Here is an 18446-nt window from a genome sequence, read left to right on the forward strand (position 1 = left end):
ACATAAAACAAACAATAAAGGGAGAGGGAGACAAGATGGGGAGAGAGAGGGAAGCACACAAGTACAACAGAAGAGAGCAGGGACATCGGGAGATCTGTGGGAGGGAGAGGGCTTGGGGGGAGGAGGCAAGGGAAGGCGGTGGGAGAGGTATAAAACACATGGACACTGCTAGAACTTCCAGGAAAGAACCTGTGTTAACCTGTGTGTGTGGAAAGAACGTTCCAACCTGTGTTAGCTTGGTATGTCTACCTGTGCTCAAGTTAACACGACACAGGAGTGGTTGCACTTGAATAAATATCATTGTGAAAGTGATCTCACTATGTTGTGAAGCATTGTTCCTGAGGTCTATTTGAACCACGCAAGACACTCTGAGGTCTTTTTTTGCTGTTCATGCTGCCTCACTATGGTGTCTCCTGCATGTATTTTGCATGAGGAGGGGGTGGGGGGAGGTATGGGGCTTGGGAGGAGTTCTTTGCATTCTCATCACGCTTCTTTAACAGTTTCAGCTTGTCGTGCTGGCACCTTCATCACATCCTGCTCCTCCCCCTCCCCCCACCCAACCTCTCTTCCTTTTCCCTGTTGAAATGTACTTCATACCAGATAGACAGGATAGCTGCAAGTGAAATGGCATATAATCCTGAAAGCAGTCAAATGTTCATGAAAAGATCATTTGACCTGTCCAATGTCCATAAGTAAGAGAGCAGATCGCAAGCTTTGCCAATAAGGCTGAGAAAACTGCCAGACCTTCGAACAGCCCTGGAAATAACCAGGTGAGACGGACGCTTTCACCTGAACATGATCAAAGCCAAATTTGAGGAAGCATTTCACGTTACCAAGTTCATGGATTAGTAATGATTAGAATGAAGAAAAAAAAAACCCCCATTGAGACCTGCCTCACACGAGTCTGTTGCCTCCTCCATGATTGCTCGTTTTTGCTGTTTCAATTCCCAGCCAGGTAGCAAGGAGGTAGTTAAAATCACGACAGAGGAAGAGAACGTTCAGGTGAGTGTTCAATAGCAACTGTATGCTCGCAGTGAATGAATTGTACAGCGTATGAAGTATTTCAACATCGTCACTTCGACAATGGAACAAACATACAAAAAAAAAAAAATTATACGGTGCAGAGGAAGATGCAAAGCGAAGATATAATTTGTGTTTTGCAGGAATCGTCCAAAGCAATGTCTGTATTCGAACCAGCTTGGGCATCCCAAAAGGTCCTCCCATTTTGGAGACAGGATTATGGGTTTTTTTCCAAATATAAAAGACTTCTCAAGTCATCCGAGATACATCCAAGTTCCAGTTAATAACATAGTTCCCTTCAAAAACTGCATTCACGTGTTGGCGATGCCACCAGATGCCAAAATGGAAAAGAGTTAAGTGTACACCGAGACACTCGCAGCATTTTACATGTTTGAAAGAGACTTGAGCAACATGTTTTTGAAAGAATTGACCACCTGAAGTACATGGGGGAGTTGGCAGAATGACCTGGACCCAAGAAGTACACACACTCTCCTCTAAGCTGTCTAGCCTGGGTTTGAATCCACACACACCTATAAAACTGACGTCCTGGTTTTGGTCATTCATCAACTCGGATGGACGTTAAACTGAGAGTCCTATCCGTCGGAATTAGTTGGTGGACGTTAAAGATCCCAAGGTGTCCTTCAAGAACAGGAGGCAAACTACCTCCGGCACCCTGAACGATTATTCCAAAATTCCCACCCCATTACTGCCAGGAAGGCAATGGCAAGTCACCCAGTATAACGCCTGCCAGAAACTGCTTCGGCAGCACCGGCGCTCTGTAACGGAGTACCTGGCAGGAGTAATGCCCTGCTGGTGGATTAAGGGGTCTTACTCCTATTAAGAGGAGTGGTCCCAACTGTATGACCATGCATTGTGGCCCTTCGGGGGCATGATGCATGCGTTTGAATGACCATGCGCTTCCCTCTTGGGGTTGAGGCGCATGTGTATTGTTATTGGGACAGCCTTGTTGACGTTGTGCCTTGACCATGGGGTCAAGGTGCACGTCCGAGGCTGTTCAAATGTTTGGACTTTTTACCTTTTTTCATTGTAAAAAAGGCAGGCCTTCAGACGGGCCCTAAACGCCTGGCAGGAGTAAATTCCCTGTCAGAGGATCAAGGGGTCTTACTCCTATTGAGAGGAGTGGTCCCAATTGTATGACCATGCATTGTGGCCCCTCGGGGGCATGATGCATGCGTTTGAATGACCATGTGCTTCCCCCTTGGGGTTGAGGCGCATGTGTATTGTTATTGGGACAGCCTTGTTGACGTTGTGCCTTGACCATGGGGTCAAGGTGCACGTCCAAGGCTGTTCAAATGTTTGGCTTTTTACCTTTTTTCATGTAAAAAAGGCAGGCCTTAGTGCTGGCCCCATAAGCACGGTACATCAGAATCGGAAGTACATGAGCAATTGATTGACAAGAAAGTAATTTTGATCAACTGTATGAAACCATTAAAAAAAAAAAATTCTTAAGTTACCCTTTCAACATAACGGGCTCACCTTCCACCAACTCGTCCAGGGAGGATACGCGACGAGAACCATCTATGGTGTAGATGGCCCTTACACCCTGTGGCAGGTTCACATTATCCGTAAGAGTGCGGGTGAGGTCTTCCAGAAGGGCATCCAATGAACGAAAGCGGTCAGGAGATATGGCATATACAATGCCCTTGAAGTATCGGTCACCATTGCGGTAGAAACGCACCTTGAGGGAAGACAAAATAAATAGCACAAGGAAGATGTAAAAAGGACATTTGGAACTCATAATCTGACCAAACTGGTTTATTAAAGTCCAAGACCTAAAAACAATCGCCATGCACCTTACGTCGAGGCACCTGCTACTTACAAAACAAGTTACCATAAATTTCCCGTACTGTCTACCAGTAGAGATTATGGGTTCACCACATAAAAGGTTTGGTTCTTATCTACCATATAAAACACAATGTGTGTGTGTTTGCGTCCGTCCCCCTTCATAACACTAGGTTTTAAAGGCTTTGAGTAGGGCTTTAGGAGGGATTTGAGTGGGGGGTTTAAGGGGTAATCTTTGAACACGACTGTGTGTCAACCGGTTAAAAGACCTAAAAGACTGAGGACCCAAAAGACCCCAAACACCCAAAATACCCTGTAGACTGTTAGACACAAAAGACCACGAAGACCCCAAGAACCCAGAAGACATCAAGGACTCTGAAGACCCAAAATACTCCAAAGACCCAAAATACTGAAAAGACCCAAAAGACCCTGAGGATCCAAAAGACCCAAACAACCCCAATGACTCAGAAGACCCCCCCCCCCTTTCAAGGACTCAGAAGACCCCCCCAAGGACTCTGAAGATCCAAAATACCCTGAAGACCCAAAAGGCCGAAAAGACCCTGAAGACCCAATGGACTCCAAACACTCAAAATACCCCAAAGACCCAAAACACCCTGAAGACTGTTAAGGACCCAAAATACCATAAAGACCCAAAATACCCTGAGGACCCCAAAGACCCAAAAGACTGAAAAGACCCTGAAGACCCAATGGACTCCAAAGACACAAAATATCCCAAATACCCAATGGACCCCAAACACCCAAAATACCCGGAGGACCTAAAAGACCCAGAAGCCCAAAAATACCCCAAGGATCCAAAAGACCCAAACAATTACAAGGACCCAAATGACCCAGAGGACCCAGAGGACCCAAAATACCCCAAAGACATAAAAGACCCTGAAGACGCAATGGGCCCCAAACACCCAAAATACCCTGAAGACCCCAAAGGCACTGAAGATTGTTAAACCCCCAAAAGGCCCCAAATCCTTAAAGACCCCCAAAAAACCATAAACACCCCAAAGGCCCAAAATACCCCAAAGACCCTTAAATACACCGAAGACCCAAAAATACCCTGAAGACCCAAAAATACCCTGAAGACTCTTAAACACCCAAAAGACCCTGAAGACCCAAAATACCCCAAAGACCCTTAAAGACCCTGAAGACCCCAGGGACCCAAATGACCCAGAGGACTTAAAAGACCGACAAGTCCCTGAAAACCCAAAATACCCCAAAGACACCAAGACCCTTAAAGATCCAAAAGACCACAAAAACCCAAAAGACCCTGAAGACCCAAAATTCCCCAAAGACCCCGATTACCCAAAATACCCTGAGACCCCTAAAGATCCAAACGACCACAAAGTCCCAAAATACCCCAAAGACCTTTAAATACCCCAAACACAAAAAAAATCTAAAAGACCCTGAAGACCAAAAAGACCCCAAAGACCCAAAGAACTTTAAAGACCGAAAAGAGCCCGAAGACCCAAAAGATTCCGGTTACTGAAAGGATCAAAAGGACCCAGAAGACCGAAAATACCCCAAACATCCAAAAGACCCTTAAAGACCAAGAAGACCCAAAAACCCCAAAGACCGAAAAGACCTAAAAGACTGAAAAGACCCTGAAGACCCAAAATACCCTGTAGACCCTTAAATACCCCCCAAAAAACCCCAAAGACCAAAAATATCGAAAAGACCCAGAAGACCCTGGAGCCCCTTAAAGACCATGAGGACCCAGTGGACCCCAAATTACCCCTGACACAAAATACCCAGAAGACCCTTAAATACCCCAAATATCCAGATTTAGGACCCAAAATACTCGAATGACTCAAAAGACCAAGAGGACCCAAAAGACTCAAATGACAGACCCCAAAGACGCTGGACACTGAAGACCCAAAAGACCCAGAGGACACAAAAGACACCAAGGACTCTGAAGACCCAAAAGAAGAGCAATTATGCCTCTTACATTGGAATTGTAGACGGTGGCTTGCAAACTGGGCCTCAAGGTCGGTGTACAGAAGCGGTATTTTTTAAAATCACAATAAATACAAGGAACAGGGAGGTGAAATTTGTGCACATGATGTGCAATGTGCGCAGAGTAAACGAGTGTTCATTTACGTCTGTAGGATGTCTAACAAATAAAGATGATAGAAGCACCCCTGACACTAGGCCCAGACTTCAGACTTCAGCATGCTCACATGGCTGGACCGTCAAAAACTGTTCCAAACCGCCATTTTTGGTGGGCTTTATACTAGTGTGTGTATATATATATACATATATATATATATACAGTATATATATATATATATATATATATATATATATATATATATATATACAGTATATATATATATATATATATATATACAGTATATATATATATATACAGTATATATATATATATACAGTATATATATATATATATATATATATATATACTAGCATATATATATATATATATATATATATATATATACTAGCAGAAGTACCCGGCATTGCCGGGCGGGGGAGGGGAGGGGAGGAGAGGGGGGGAGGGGAGGAGAGGGGGAGAGGGGGGGAGGGGACAAGAGGGGAGGGCGGGGGAGGGGAGGGGAGGGCGGGGGAGGGGAGGGGAGGGCGGGGGAGGGGAGGGGAGGACAGGGGGGGAGGGGAGGAGAGGGGGAGAGGGGGGGAGGGGACAAGAGGGGGGGTGGGAGGTGGGGGGGGAGGGGGGAGGGGTAGGGGGAGGGGGGAGGGGTAGGGGGAAAATGGAGGGGGAGAAGGGAGGGGGAGGGGGAAAAGGGAGGGGGAGGGGAAAAGGGAGGGGGAGGGGGAAAAGGGAGGGGTTGGGAGGGGAAAAGGGAGGGGGAGGGGGAAAAGGGAGGGGAGGGTGAAAAGGGAGGGGGAGGGGGAAAAGGGAGGGGGAAAAGGGAGGGGGAAAAGGGAGGGGGAGGGGGAAAAGGGAGGGGGAGGGGGAAAATGGAGGGGGAGGGGGAAAAGGGAGGGGGAGGGGGAAAAGGGAGGGGGAGGGGGAAAAGGGAGGGGGAGGGGGAAAAGGGAGGGGGAGGGGGAAAATGGAGGGGGAGGGGGAAAAGGGAGGGGGAGGGGGGGGAAGGGAGGGGGAGGGGGGGGAAAGGGAGGGGGAAAAGGGAGGGGAGGGGGAAAAGGGAGGGGGAGGGGGAAAAGGGAGGGGGAGGGGGAAAAGGGAGGGGGAGGGAGGGGGAAAAGGGAGGGGGAGGGGGGGGAAAGGGAGGGGAGGGGGAAAAGGGAGGGGGAGGGGGAAAAGGGAGGGGGAGGGGGAAAATGGAGGGGGAGGGGGAGGGGGAAATGGAGGGGGAGGGGGAAAAGGGAGGGGGAGGGGGAAAAGGGAGGGGGAGGGGGAAAAGGGAGGGGAGGGGGAAAAGGGAGGGGGGAAAGGGAGGGGGAGGGGGGAAAGGGAGGGGGAGGGGGAAAAGGGAGGGGGAGGGGGAAAAGGGAGGGGGGAACAGGGAGGGGGAGGGGATAGGGTGGAGGGGGAAGGGGGAGGGAAGGGGAGGGCCAGTCAACAATGACGTTGCAGTTCTCATGGTCGGAGAGCAGCACAACAATCGCAACATCGTGCTGCATCTTCGCAACAGCACAAAGCGGCTTTTGGAGACTCACCGATCCTGTGACGCCCTCCAGTACCGGCGTTGCCGGGCGGGGGAAGGGAGACCCGTACATTCCCAACCCGTACATTCGCCCTCTCGACTCAAGCTCACTCGGACAAAAGCCTCGCACACATTACACCGTGAAGGCCCAATGGCCATGTCTATGTCACAAATCAAGTACGTGAGCGAGTCGGGCGCACTGAATTGAAAATATATAGAATGCTCATACTCCGTGAAAAGTGAAGCAGCCATGTCGCCATCTTGGTTAGCACGACTCGACCAACTCGCTTCGCGGATCTCGTTTGTTTTGAACGTGTGAATTACGTGCGAACGCGTAACTGTGAGTTTATGGCGGCAAGGAACATCACGTGATCGCTCTGAGCGAATCAGCGCGCTGCTCTGCCACCTGCTCAGATTCCGTGTATAATATTCCTCGCTGAAATGCGCTGAGGTAAATATGAATAAAAAATATGGATCTCGTAAAGATGAAAGAAAAAAAACCTATGTGGTGTGCATGGCAATGTTCCTCGCTGAAATGTGAAAAAACGCAATCGCTTTTCGCTCTGAAATACGTGCAAACACGTAACTGAGTTTATGGCAGCATGGAACATCACGTGATCGCTCTGAGCGAATCAGCGCGCTGCTCTACCACCGCATCAGATTCCGTACATAATATTGCTCGCTGAAATGCGCTGAGGTAAAAATATGGTAATATTATGAAATATTTTTTTTTAGGTCGGCCATGTTCTTCCCAGGCTCAATGGCCATGTCTATGCCAAATATCAAGCACATGAGCCTCTCCGTTTAGGAGTCTATCGGTAACATTACACACACACACACGCACACACAAACTGTGTTTTATATATATATATATATATATATATATATATATATATATATATATATATAATACATACATATATATACATACATATATATATATATATATATATATATATATATATATATTGTTGCGGATCTCCAAACGTCGGCCCTCCCCTTACCAAGGGGGGGATGAATCCCCTTGTCTTTTATCTAGCCGACGTGATCCGGGGCTATCACGTTCCTTCCGGTCAGCGCTGAATAGGGTGGTAGGTCGAATTAGTCCTATTACCTAATTACCAGCGCCTCCCAGGAAGCAAGAAAATAACCCTGCCCGGACCACGGTTTTAGTGGACACGCCGAGCGATAGTGAGCCGCAATTCGGGCCGTAACAGGTACCAAACCCGATTTGAGCGGTTGTGATCGCGCCACGCTTACCCAATTGAGAAATCACCAAGACGGTCGAATTAAGAGGAAACAGAAAGAACAATTGATTTATTAATTATTTACACAGTACAGAATACACAGGCCAGCCTTAATAACAGTCTTGTACTTGTCCCCAGACAAACGGGCCCGCACACACACACACACACACACACACACACACACACACACACACACACACACGGATGTAGATGGTCGGGGTTGAAGGTCCAGGGATGATGTCCACAGCTCGCTCCGGTCCCCGACTCGTACCACGAAGAAGATGGGAGACGGCAGGCAAGCTCTCCGCGTGTCGTTGGCACGGAGCGGACAATTATATGGGGAGAGGTGAGCTAGGCTGGGCGGTTATTTCACGGCTTAGCCGCATATGTAATAAACGAACAGGCTGGCGGTTATACTGGCGGTCTCAGCAAGCCCAAAGCCAAACCCCCAACGAGTTCTTGCAATCAATGCCAAACGTGACAGTCCTCTTGATCAAAGCGTAATCGTGCAAGTCCTTTGTAAAGCGCATATACTCCCCAGTCCTTTGTAATGCGCGAATATCTTCAAGTGCTCATAAACCGCATAATTCTTCTTGCAAAGCCCCTCGCTTATCATTCCTTTAGGCACAGTCCTTCTGTCATCCAGCGTATCAGTCCTGTGGAAGGGCTTTTCGTGCATGATTATATAGCGCCGCCCAGCGAACCCTCTGGAATGTCCCCGACGCGCACTGACCACGCCCCTTAGGCCATGCCCACTGAGCCCTGGTTGGTTGTTGGGGTCTTACCGGCTCCGCCCTTAATGTCTGCTTGACGTGGCCACACCCCCGACCTCATGCTCCGCCCCCATTTCAAGCCTTACCTCGTGGCATTTGGGCTGGTTTGAGCATCCTAATGCGAGGGGCAATGGGGTGCAGACTGGATGGCGTGCAATGGAGTCGATTGGAGGGAGGGCTGCAAAATGAACGGGGCCTACTCTTATTTATTTCTTTTACACAACGCAGGTATCACTATTGGAAATGGCCTTATCTCACATATACTAAGAAATAACTAACGTTCTAAGGTGACCTACGTGTTGAATGTGGACTAACTATGGGGGCAAAACCTTTAACCTTTATTAATCAAATATGTACACTTTCAGAACCACAACACTGCACCCCTCCTTTCGCCAGGCTCGTCCCCGAGCCGAACCCACACACCAGTGAGCCCGACCGGTTCTGATGCAACGGTCAGGACTACTTTTTAATTGGTGTGACACTTAAGTGTAGTTCCCCTCTACATTTACTCTAACACCCTGAGTGCGACAGTTTTAAACACTAGATATGTCCCACCTACTGCGTTGTGTACTATCTAACAGACTCACACCCACAATTAACCGAACTACGGAAAGAATCCTCAAACCACATAAAGCCAGTGGGGAGCATGTTATTTACAAGACTACTAATTATTTACAATACTACAACCCAGGACCTGTTCTTTTTGTGGGAGAGAGAAGAAATTTTGAGAAGAGGAAACACAAATGCAATGCACTGCACCAATACACCATACACCATAATAAATCAGAAATGCACCATCACCAAAAATAAAATGCACAAAAAGCACCAAAATGCACAATCATCAAAATGCACCAAAATCACATTTCAGAATTAATTAATGATGCCTTGAGGTTGGTTGGCTGCTGGGCCGCGACGTCTTCTCACTTCATCTTCGGTGTGCCATCATCAAAACCTACAGTCTTCTTGTCCTGACACACCAAAGATTAATAAAAAGGCACAAACCGTGTCCGCTTTTTATTTTGGCCAGCAGGGCCATCTTAGGTGGTCCGCCTGCATGGCATTGATTGCCACTTAAAAACACAGTGGTCCGCAGGGCAAGATAACGCTTGCAGCGATTGTCTGCCCAAGCAAAGGTGCCAGGCCACAGAACATGTGGTCCATAGGTGTAGGTGCATAGGTACTGGTGCAGGCAACAGGTAGCAGGTAGCAGGTAGCAGCACAAAGGTGCAGCCGCACAGCTCAGGGTACCTGCACACTCCCCTCAACAAAAGATAATGTGTCCATGGGTGGGGAGGAAAGACAAAGCAGAGGTTAGCGGGGGAAAGGGCGCAAGGGTACACGTCATGCAAGGTAATGCAATACGAGGGGTGCGGGAGAGCGAGCGGAGAAAGCTCGTCCCTAGCCGTTCGTCACCCCCCATGTCAACCTACACTACCCTTGCCCTTCCCCATATTTACACTTTACAAATTCCGTCCCTACTGTCTTGTCTCCCATATCCTCTAATTCCGAATTCGTCAGCCAATCCCTCCCAAGAAGGAAGGAATGGAATGACACACAATGTCTCACCCACGTCAGGATGCGTCTTTCATTCCAAATCGTCTGCAAAAACCTGGTGTGGAGTCCTGTCACCTTGTTGAGTGGATGTGGATGGTGCGAAGAGATTTCAAAATTCCTAACTATCCTCTAATTGACATTAACTCTCTTTAAACTACCCGGGGTCTTGCCCTGCCAATCCAATTGGCCATCTTTACTCTATGTGGTTCCAAAAACCAATTCCCATTGACCATCCTGTGGTGCTCTTCCAAATTTGGGGTCTCACTCCCCCAATTTTTCCTACTGTGCCCTCACACAATTTCGGGGCTGGGTCGTGTGGCTCTACCAGCAGGTCCTACATACCTGCGCACCTCCGCCACTGAAGTCGCCACCCGAGCTTGCCTAGATCCTCACAACTACCCTAACCTGGGGGAAGGCCCTCATGGCTCTCTCACCCCACTAATGCCCTCTCTGGCATTGGGCTACCCGGGTCCTTCCTTTAGGATCCTCGGGCCCCACTGAACTCTATACTGAACTCGACCTGGCTCCCAGAGCCTACCTGGCCGACAGACTACCAGTGGCGGAGTGCCCATTTAACCATACTTACCAATTACGCCCACACGCCCAGCCATTCCACTCACTCATGCACCCCTCAAAGCAACAACTTGCTACTCCCTGCACCACAGATGTCAATATCCAAACAATTTACCTACTCCCTCTACCTAACTTTAAACTACCCTCCCCGGGTATTCGTGAAGGGGTCCATTTTCCCCCATCCACTCCTTCGCACCATGCACTCCACACCACTCATTCCACACTACTCACTCCACACCATTTATTCCACACCATTTATTCACTTGCACCCCATGCAAGTCAATCACTCAACACACTTACACTCATCCTCAATACACCACTCATACACTTTCTCCGGTCATCCCAGACCATTGCCTCATTTCACCAAGTTCATTGCCTCATACTCACACACACAACCATTCTCGACCAATGCCTCATTTGCTCACACTCACCACAAAGATTCTCATTCTCAATTCCTCATTTGTGCCGAAAGCGCATCCTCATACTCACACACAATTTCTCCACACACACAGCATCATCTAACTAACTACTTCCCTCTAATACTGGTGCTTTCCCCGTCTTCCCTTACACTAAGCACTTCCTCGTCATTAATATCCATCTAATCTGACTACGTCCCCTCTACTTGTATCAATGTCTCTACTTAAATCTTGGCTTCCTATAGTCATCTAATTCCCTAACAATTATCCTAGCCCACCCTGGCTAGTTTTCACTGCCAAACCCCATACATCTACTGCTCCTTTGCCCCCAATATGTGAGGTGAATGGTAAAACTACCATTCGCCATCACTACTGCCATTACTAATCGTCCAGTCCTCTGAACTATGAGCCTCTCCGTGCGGCAATACAGCGTCCTTACAGCTCGGCTTCGCAAAGCCGAGCAATGCATGCAGATTGCAGATGGTCACTGGTCAGTCTCCTGGAGGTTGGGTCCGTCCGGCATTTTCGATTCTGGGGAGGAGGCATACTTTGACCGAGGTTCCAGGCGCCATCTTGGCGCGGAGCCTTCCGGTCACCAGCCCGATGACCCAACCGCGCCCGCCAGGGGGCGAAGGTCCGACCTGGCCTTCCTCCCCCGGAATCGTGCCATTTGCCCCTTGCGCCACCGACCATACAGGGCGGGACCCGGCTCAAATCGTGCATGCTACCGCGGCCACGATCCCCGCCGGCCCCCGCAGCACACAAAGAACACCACGCCCCGAGAGCTCGCGTCGGCTGTAGATCGCCCTAAACGCTGCCCCGGTCTGCGTCGATGCTTGAGTCACATTCTCACACCATGTGACCCGTTTAATACTCGCACATCTCGGCGCTCCAGCGCCTCTCATACATTCCCTGCACTCCGTTATTGCATTCTCCCGTGCACACTCTTCCGTTCCACACTCAGGTGCACACCACTCGGGCGCACCCACGGCGCTCGCACACTCCATTATTACACACTCTCACGCACATTCTTGCGCACACTCCTCCGTTACGTACTCTAACACTCATGGGTGTGCACTCTATTGCAAACCCAATCACCCGCTCCGGTGTGCATCCCCGCACACGCTCTACAACATGCTCTGGTGTGCATCCTCGCACACTCTCTCCAACACGCTCTGGTGTGCATCCTCGCACACTCTCTCCATCCATCTCACACTCTGTGTCGCACTCTTCACACATACACTCTGTTGTGCACTCACTCCCACTCTCACACTCTCCTGTTACACACCCGCGCTTCGGTACACACTTTTCCTCACACGCGCGCCATTCACTCTCGTACAGCGCACCACGGACCTTCCACAAACGCCCGGGTGACGTCGGGATCCCAAGCGCGCGAAAAATCCTTTCGCGCCAAACCTTTTCGCGCCATATACAGCCCTAGTCACCTTTCGGATTCTCCTCTCCTCCAACCGCATCTGCAAACTTTCATTTTGGTTAGGAAGCACGACATTACAATGCGAATGCAGACTTTGGGTACATTCCATCTTTTCCTCCCGCGATTGATTTTCTAAGTCTGCCGTCTCTTCAGCCCCAATTTCCACTATTTCTTTTATTTCAATTTCTTTTTTCTCGACGACCGCCGGTGCTAATAAAAAATTTTTTTCTAATTCAGCGGCCATCGGCTTTTCCACACCCCGTGTCGCGATTTCTACCCCGGTCCACCCGGCTGTGCTTGGCTCAACCTCGCTTTCCCCGCGTTCAAGTCGCGCTACCTCGTCGCGTACCAATGTGCCTCTCCCGCTCGACCTGCGGTCTATGTCTTTCCCCATCTTTTTTATTTGGCCACCTATTCTGTGACACCCTTTTAAACCCATCTTTCATCCCTTTCATTCGATTATCTTGGGTTCCCATCCTGTTTTCCAACCCCACTAACCCCTCGTTCATTTCTCCCATTTGGCCACCCACGTCCTTCAATTGGCCCCCCAATTTGCTTTCTAATCCCCCAATTTGATTTTCCAAATTACTTAACCCGTCTTTCAATCCCCCAATTTGATTTCCCAATTGCTCACTCTGAGCTTTCAGCTCGTCCTTTTGGGTGTCTATCTTTGCCATTAGTTGAATTAGGTACAATTCAATGTTGCACCCGGGTCGCACAGCGGGCTCAGCTGCCGCGGCCGCGTGTGAGGCGCCGCCATTTTCCTCCCTTGCTACCCCTACTGCTGCACCCTCTTTAACTGCATCCTCCATTTCTTCTACTTCTTCCCGGGGGTCCTGGGTCGATTCTACCTCCTCATCTTCCTCATTTACCCCCACCGGCATCCGACCGCCTTGGTTATCCATGGCACGATTTGATTTAGTTGTTAATAAAATTTCGGCCGCTCGTAATTTTGAGTGCGTTAGGCGCACTTCGGGTCCAATCCCACTCCTGACACCAATTGTTGTGGATCTCCAAACGTCGGCCCTCCCCTTACCAAGGGGGGATGAATCCCCTTGTCTTTTATCTAGCCGACGCGATCCGGGGCTATCACGTTCCTTCCGGTCAGCACTGAATAGGGTGGTCGGTCGAATTAGTCCTATTACCTAATTACCAACGCCTCCCAGGAAGCAAGAAAATAACCCCGCCCGAACCACAGTTTTAGTGAACACACCGAGCAATAGCGAGCCACAATTCGGGCCGTTAACAGGTACTAAACCCGATTTGAGCGGTTGTGATCGTGCCACGCTTACCCAATTGAGAAATCACTAAGACGGTCGAATTAAGAGGAAACAGGAAGAACAAGTGATTTATTAATTATTTACACAGGAAGAAGGAGAAGTACAGAATACACAGGGCAGCCTTAATAACGGTCTTATACTTATCCCCAGACAAACGGGCCCGCACACACACACACTCACATGGGGATGTAGATGGTCGGGGTTGAAGGTCCAGGGATGATGTCCACAGCTCGCTCCGGTCCCTGACTCGTACGACGAAGAAGATGGCAGATGGCAGGCAAGCTCTCCGCGTGTCGTTGGCGCGGAGTGGACAATTATATGGGGAGAGGTGAGCTAGGCTGGGCGGTTATTTCACGGCTTAGCCGCGTACGTAATAAACGAACCGGCTGGCGGTTATACTGGCGGTCTCAGCAAGCCCAAAGCCAAACCCCCAACGAGTTCTTGCAATCAATGCCAAACGTGACAGTCCTCTTGATCAAATCACAATCATGCAGGTCCTTTGTAAAGCGCATACACTCCCCAGTCCTTTGTAATGCGTGAATATCTTCAAGTGCTCATAAACCGCATAGGTCTTCTTGCAAAGCCCCTCGCTCATCAGGCCTTTCCGCACAGTCCTTCTCTCATCCAGCGCATCAGTCCTGTGGAAGGGCTTTTCATGCGCGATTAAATAGCGCCGCCCAGCGAACCCTCTGGAATGTCCCCGACGCGCACTGACCATGCCCCCTAGGCCATGCCCACTGAGCCCTGGTTGGTTGTTGGGGTCTTACCGGCTCCGCCCTTGATGTCTGCTTGATGTGGCCACACCCCCGACCTCATGCTCCGCCCCCTTTTCAGGCCTTACCTCGTGGCATTTGGGCTGGTTTGAGCATCCTAATGCGAGGGGCAATGGGGTGCAGACTGGATGGCATGCAATGGAGTCGATTGGAGGGAGGGCTGCAAAATGAACGGGGCCTACTCTTATTTATTTCTTTTACACAACGCAGGTATCACTATTGGAAATGGCCTTATCTCACATATACTAAGACATAACTAACGTTCTAAGGTGACCTACGTGTTGCATGTGGACTAACTATGGGGGCAAAACCTTTAACCTTTATTACTCAATATGTACATTCTCAGAACCGCAACAATATACAGACTTGGCATTTAATATGGAATCTTTTTTTTTTTCTTGACTTGGGTTTACTTTCTTAACTCAGGATATCAATCTGGTGAGTTTCTTTTACACTTTGGTGATTTATTTGTTAAAAGAACCATGTCACTGATTGTATGTCGCAGCAAGAAGTCAAGAACAGGATTATATCACAGGTGGCGTGGCAAAATGTACGGACAGGTGCATTTGATGATTGGCTTCACAGTCGGGTATACAAGGGTTGTTGCGTTCTGTATTAGTGGAAAACAACTGCTGCACGTCTCCAAAAGTTATTGCCGCTTCCTCTGGAGATGGTCCGTCAACTCGACAATGCTGTTTGTCATGGCGTGGTGGCTTTACGAAATTGCGGCATGAAACAGCGTGCTATTGCTTGGCAGTATGGCATCACTCAAGGTCAGGTGTCAAAGATCCTGAAACGAAATGCTCAGAGGGGTGTCCCTACTCCAATACCGAGGCCAGGACGTCCCCACAGAACCACAAGGAGGGATGATCGCCAGCTGCACCGGTTAGTCCGCAATGGCCGTACCAAGTCAGCTAATCGGCTTAGGGCTGAGTGGCAGCAACTGACAAATGTGCCTGTATCCAGAAGGCTAGTCAACCAACGACTGGTTCAAGCAGGCTATCGTGCCAGGCGTCCCCTGAGAAAGCCACGCCTGACCAGACAACACCGCCAGCGCCGATTGCAGTGGGCCAGAGAGCACCGTCAATGGCAGCCAGGACACTGGAATCACGTGATCTTCAGTGACGAGTCTAGATTTCTGGTCTATCGTCAAGATGGCCGTGTCCGAGTGCGCAGACAAGTGCATGAAGCCTACAACATAGATTGTATAGTGCCAAGAGTCCAAGCTGGAGGTGGTGGGGTGACCATTTGGGCTGCTTTTCATGCAGGGGGCAAAACTGACCTGGTTGTTCTGAATGGAAACCTGAACCAGTTCAAGTACAGGGCCATTCTGGAAGAAACATTGCTTCCATTTGCTCGTGCAGCCTTTCGAGGAAACTTTGTCTTCCAAGATGACAATGCACAGCCTCATCATGCTCGCATGATCCAACATTTTCTTGCTGACCGTGGTGTAGAACATATGGAGTGGCCTGCCATGTCCCCAGATATGAATCCGATAGAGAACTTGTGGGCAGAATTAACGCGTCAAATCGACCACTTGGACCAGCAGCCGACCTCTGTGCGTGAATTACAGCAGGCTATTGTCACTGCATGGCAAGCGATTCCTGTCCAAACCTTGGCAAATCTCGTGAACAGTATGCCTCAACGTGTACGTGCTCTCCTGAATGCTCGTGGGGGTTACACGAAGTACTGAACTGTAATTTTACTGTCCGTAATCCCAGTCGTAATTTAACTTTTGTTTTTGTTAAAAAAAAAATTGGCTAATGTGCAAAATAGAGAGATACTTCTGGAAAACGTACAGAAGTTTAACACAGTACAGTCAATGAATTGAGTTCGATATCAGTTTACATCACTTTCAAGGATCAATTTATTTGTTTTGAAATGTCAAATGTGGTTTTTGTTTCTTTTAAAGGTCACATAACAAAATCTAGAATAATTTCAACATAATTCCAATGAACTTTTGGTTCTAAGACATCTTGAAAGTAAGTTCACCCCACAAAAAAATATTCCATATTAAATGCCAAGTCTGTATGTGTGTGTATGTATGTATATATATATATATATATATATATATATATATATATATATATATATACAGACTTGGCATTTAATATGGAATATTTTTTTTTTCTTGACTTGGGTTTACTTTCTGAACTCAGTATATCAATCTGGTGAGTTTATTTTACCCTTCGGTGATGTCTTTGTTGAAAGAACCACGTCACTGATTGTCTTTCGCAACAAGAAGTCAATAACAGGATTATATCACAGGACAGGACAGGGACATTTCACAAAATGTAAGGACAGGTACATTTGACGATTGGCTTCACAATCGGGTATATAAGGGTTGTTGCATTCTGTATTAGTGGAAAACAACTGCTGCACGTCTACAAAAGTTATTGCCGCTTCCTCTGGAGATGGTCCGTCAACTTGACAATGCTGTTTGTTATGGAGTGGTGGCTTTACGAAATTGTGGCATGAAACAGCGTGCTATTGCTCGGCAGTATGGCATCACTCAAGGTCAGGTGTCAAAGATCTTGAAACGAAATGCTCAGAGGGGTGTCCCTACTCCAATACCGAGGCCAGGACGTCCACGCAGAACCACAAGGAGAGATGATCGCCAGCTGCACCGGTTAGCCTGCAATGGCCGTACCAAGTCAGCTAATCGGCTTAGGGCTGAGTGGTAGCAACTGACAAATGTGCCTGTATCCAGAAGGCTAGTCAACCAACGACTGGTTCAAGCAGGCTATCGTGCCAGGCGTCCCCTGAGAAAGCCACGCCTGACCAGACAACACAGCCAGCGCAGATTGCAGTGGGCCAGAGAGCACCGTCAATGGCAGCCAGGACACTGGATTCACGTGACCTTCAGTGACGAGTCTAGATTTCTGGTCTATCGTCAAGATGGCCGCGTCCGAGTGCGCAGACAAGTGCATGAAGCCCACAACGAAGATTGTATAGTGTCAAGAGTCCAAGCTGGAGGTGGTGGGGTGACCGTTTGGGCTGCTTTTCATGCAGGGGGCAAAACTGACCTGGTTGTCCTGAATGGAAACCTGAACCAGTTCAAGTACAGGGTCATTCTGGAAGAAACATTGCTTCCATTTGCTCGTGCAGCCTTTCGAGGAAACTTTGTCTTCCAAGATGACAATGCACGGCCTCATCGTGCTCGCATGATCCAACACTTTCTTGCTTACCGTGGTGTAGAGCATATGGAGTGGCCTGCCATGTCCCCGGATATGAATCCGATAGAGAACTTGTGGGCAGAATTAACGCGTCAAATCGACAACTTGGACCAGCAGCCTGCCTCTGTGCGTGAATTGCAGCAGACTATTGTCACTGCATGGCAAGCGATTCTGTCCAAACCTTGGCAAATCTCGTGAACAGCATGCTCGACGTGTACGTGCTCTCCTGAATGCTCGTGGGGGGTTACACAAAGTACTGAACTGTAATTTTACTGTCCGTAATACCAGTCATAATTTAGCTTTTGATTTTGTTGAATTTTTTTTTGGCTAATGTGCAAAATAAAGAGATACTTCTGGAAAACGTACAGAAGTTTAACACAGTACTGTCCGTGAATTGAGTTCGATATCAGTTTACATCACTTTCAACGATCAATGTATTTGCTTCGAAATGTCAAATGTGGTTTTTGTTTCTTTTAAAGGTCACATTAACAAAATCTAGAATAATTTCAACATAATTCCAATGAACTTTTGGTTCTAAGTCATCTTGAAAAGTAAGTTCACCCCCACAAAAAAAATATTCCATATTAAATGCCAAGTCTGTATATATATATATATATATATATATATATATATATATATATATATATATATATATATATTATTTGCGGTAATATATATATATATACAGTATATATATATATATATTTGTGGGATTTGGGTGATTCAGTGGTAAATAATGCTCTCCCAGAGAAGAAGGGAAGTCAGAAGTGGAATTGTAAGAGCAGAGGTGGGTGAGA

At 48.2% G+C, this 18446-nt stretch overlaps 1 protein-coding gene across 5 annotated transcripts in view; it reads right to left on the reverse strand.

Moving 5' to 3' along the window:
• LOC137425479 (serine/threonine-protein kinase DCLK1) overlaps positions 1-18446 on the reverse strand; it is a 204061-nt gene that overhangs the window by 154889 nt on the left and 30726 nt on the right. For all 5 annotated transcript variants that reach the window (XM_068113969.2, XM_068113968.2, XM_068113967.2 and 2 more), the window contains exon 2: positions 2518-2719. In XM_068113969.2, coding sequence (XP_067970070.1) covers positions 2518-2719 — 202 coding nt within the window. The remainder of the gene's footprint in view (positions 1-2517; positions 2720-18446) is intronic.

Source organism: Myxine glutinosa, chromosome 4, assembly GCF_964187855.1.
Source record: "Myxine glutinosa chromosome 4, kmMyxGlut1.1, whole genome shotgun sequence".
NCBI lineage: Eukaryota > Metazoa > Chordata > Myxini > Myxiniformes > Myxinidae > Myxine > Myxine glutinosa.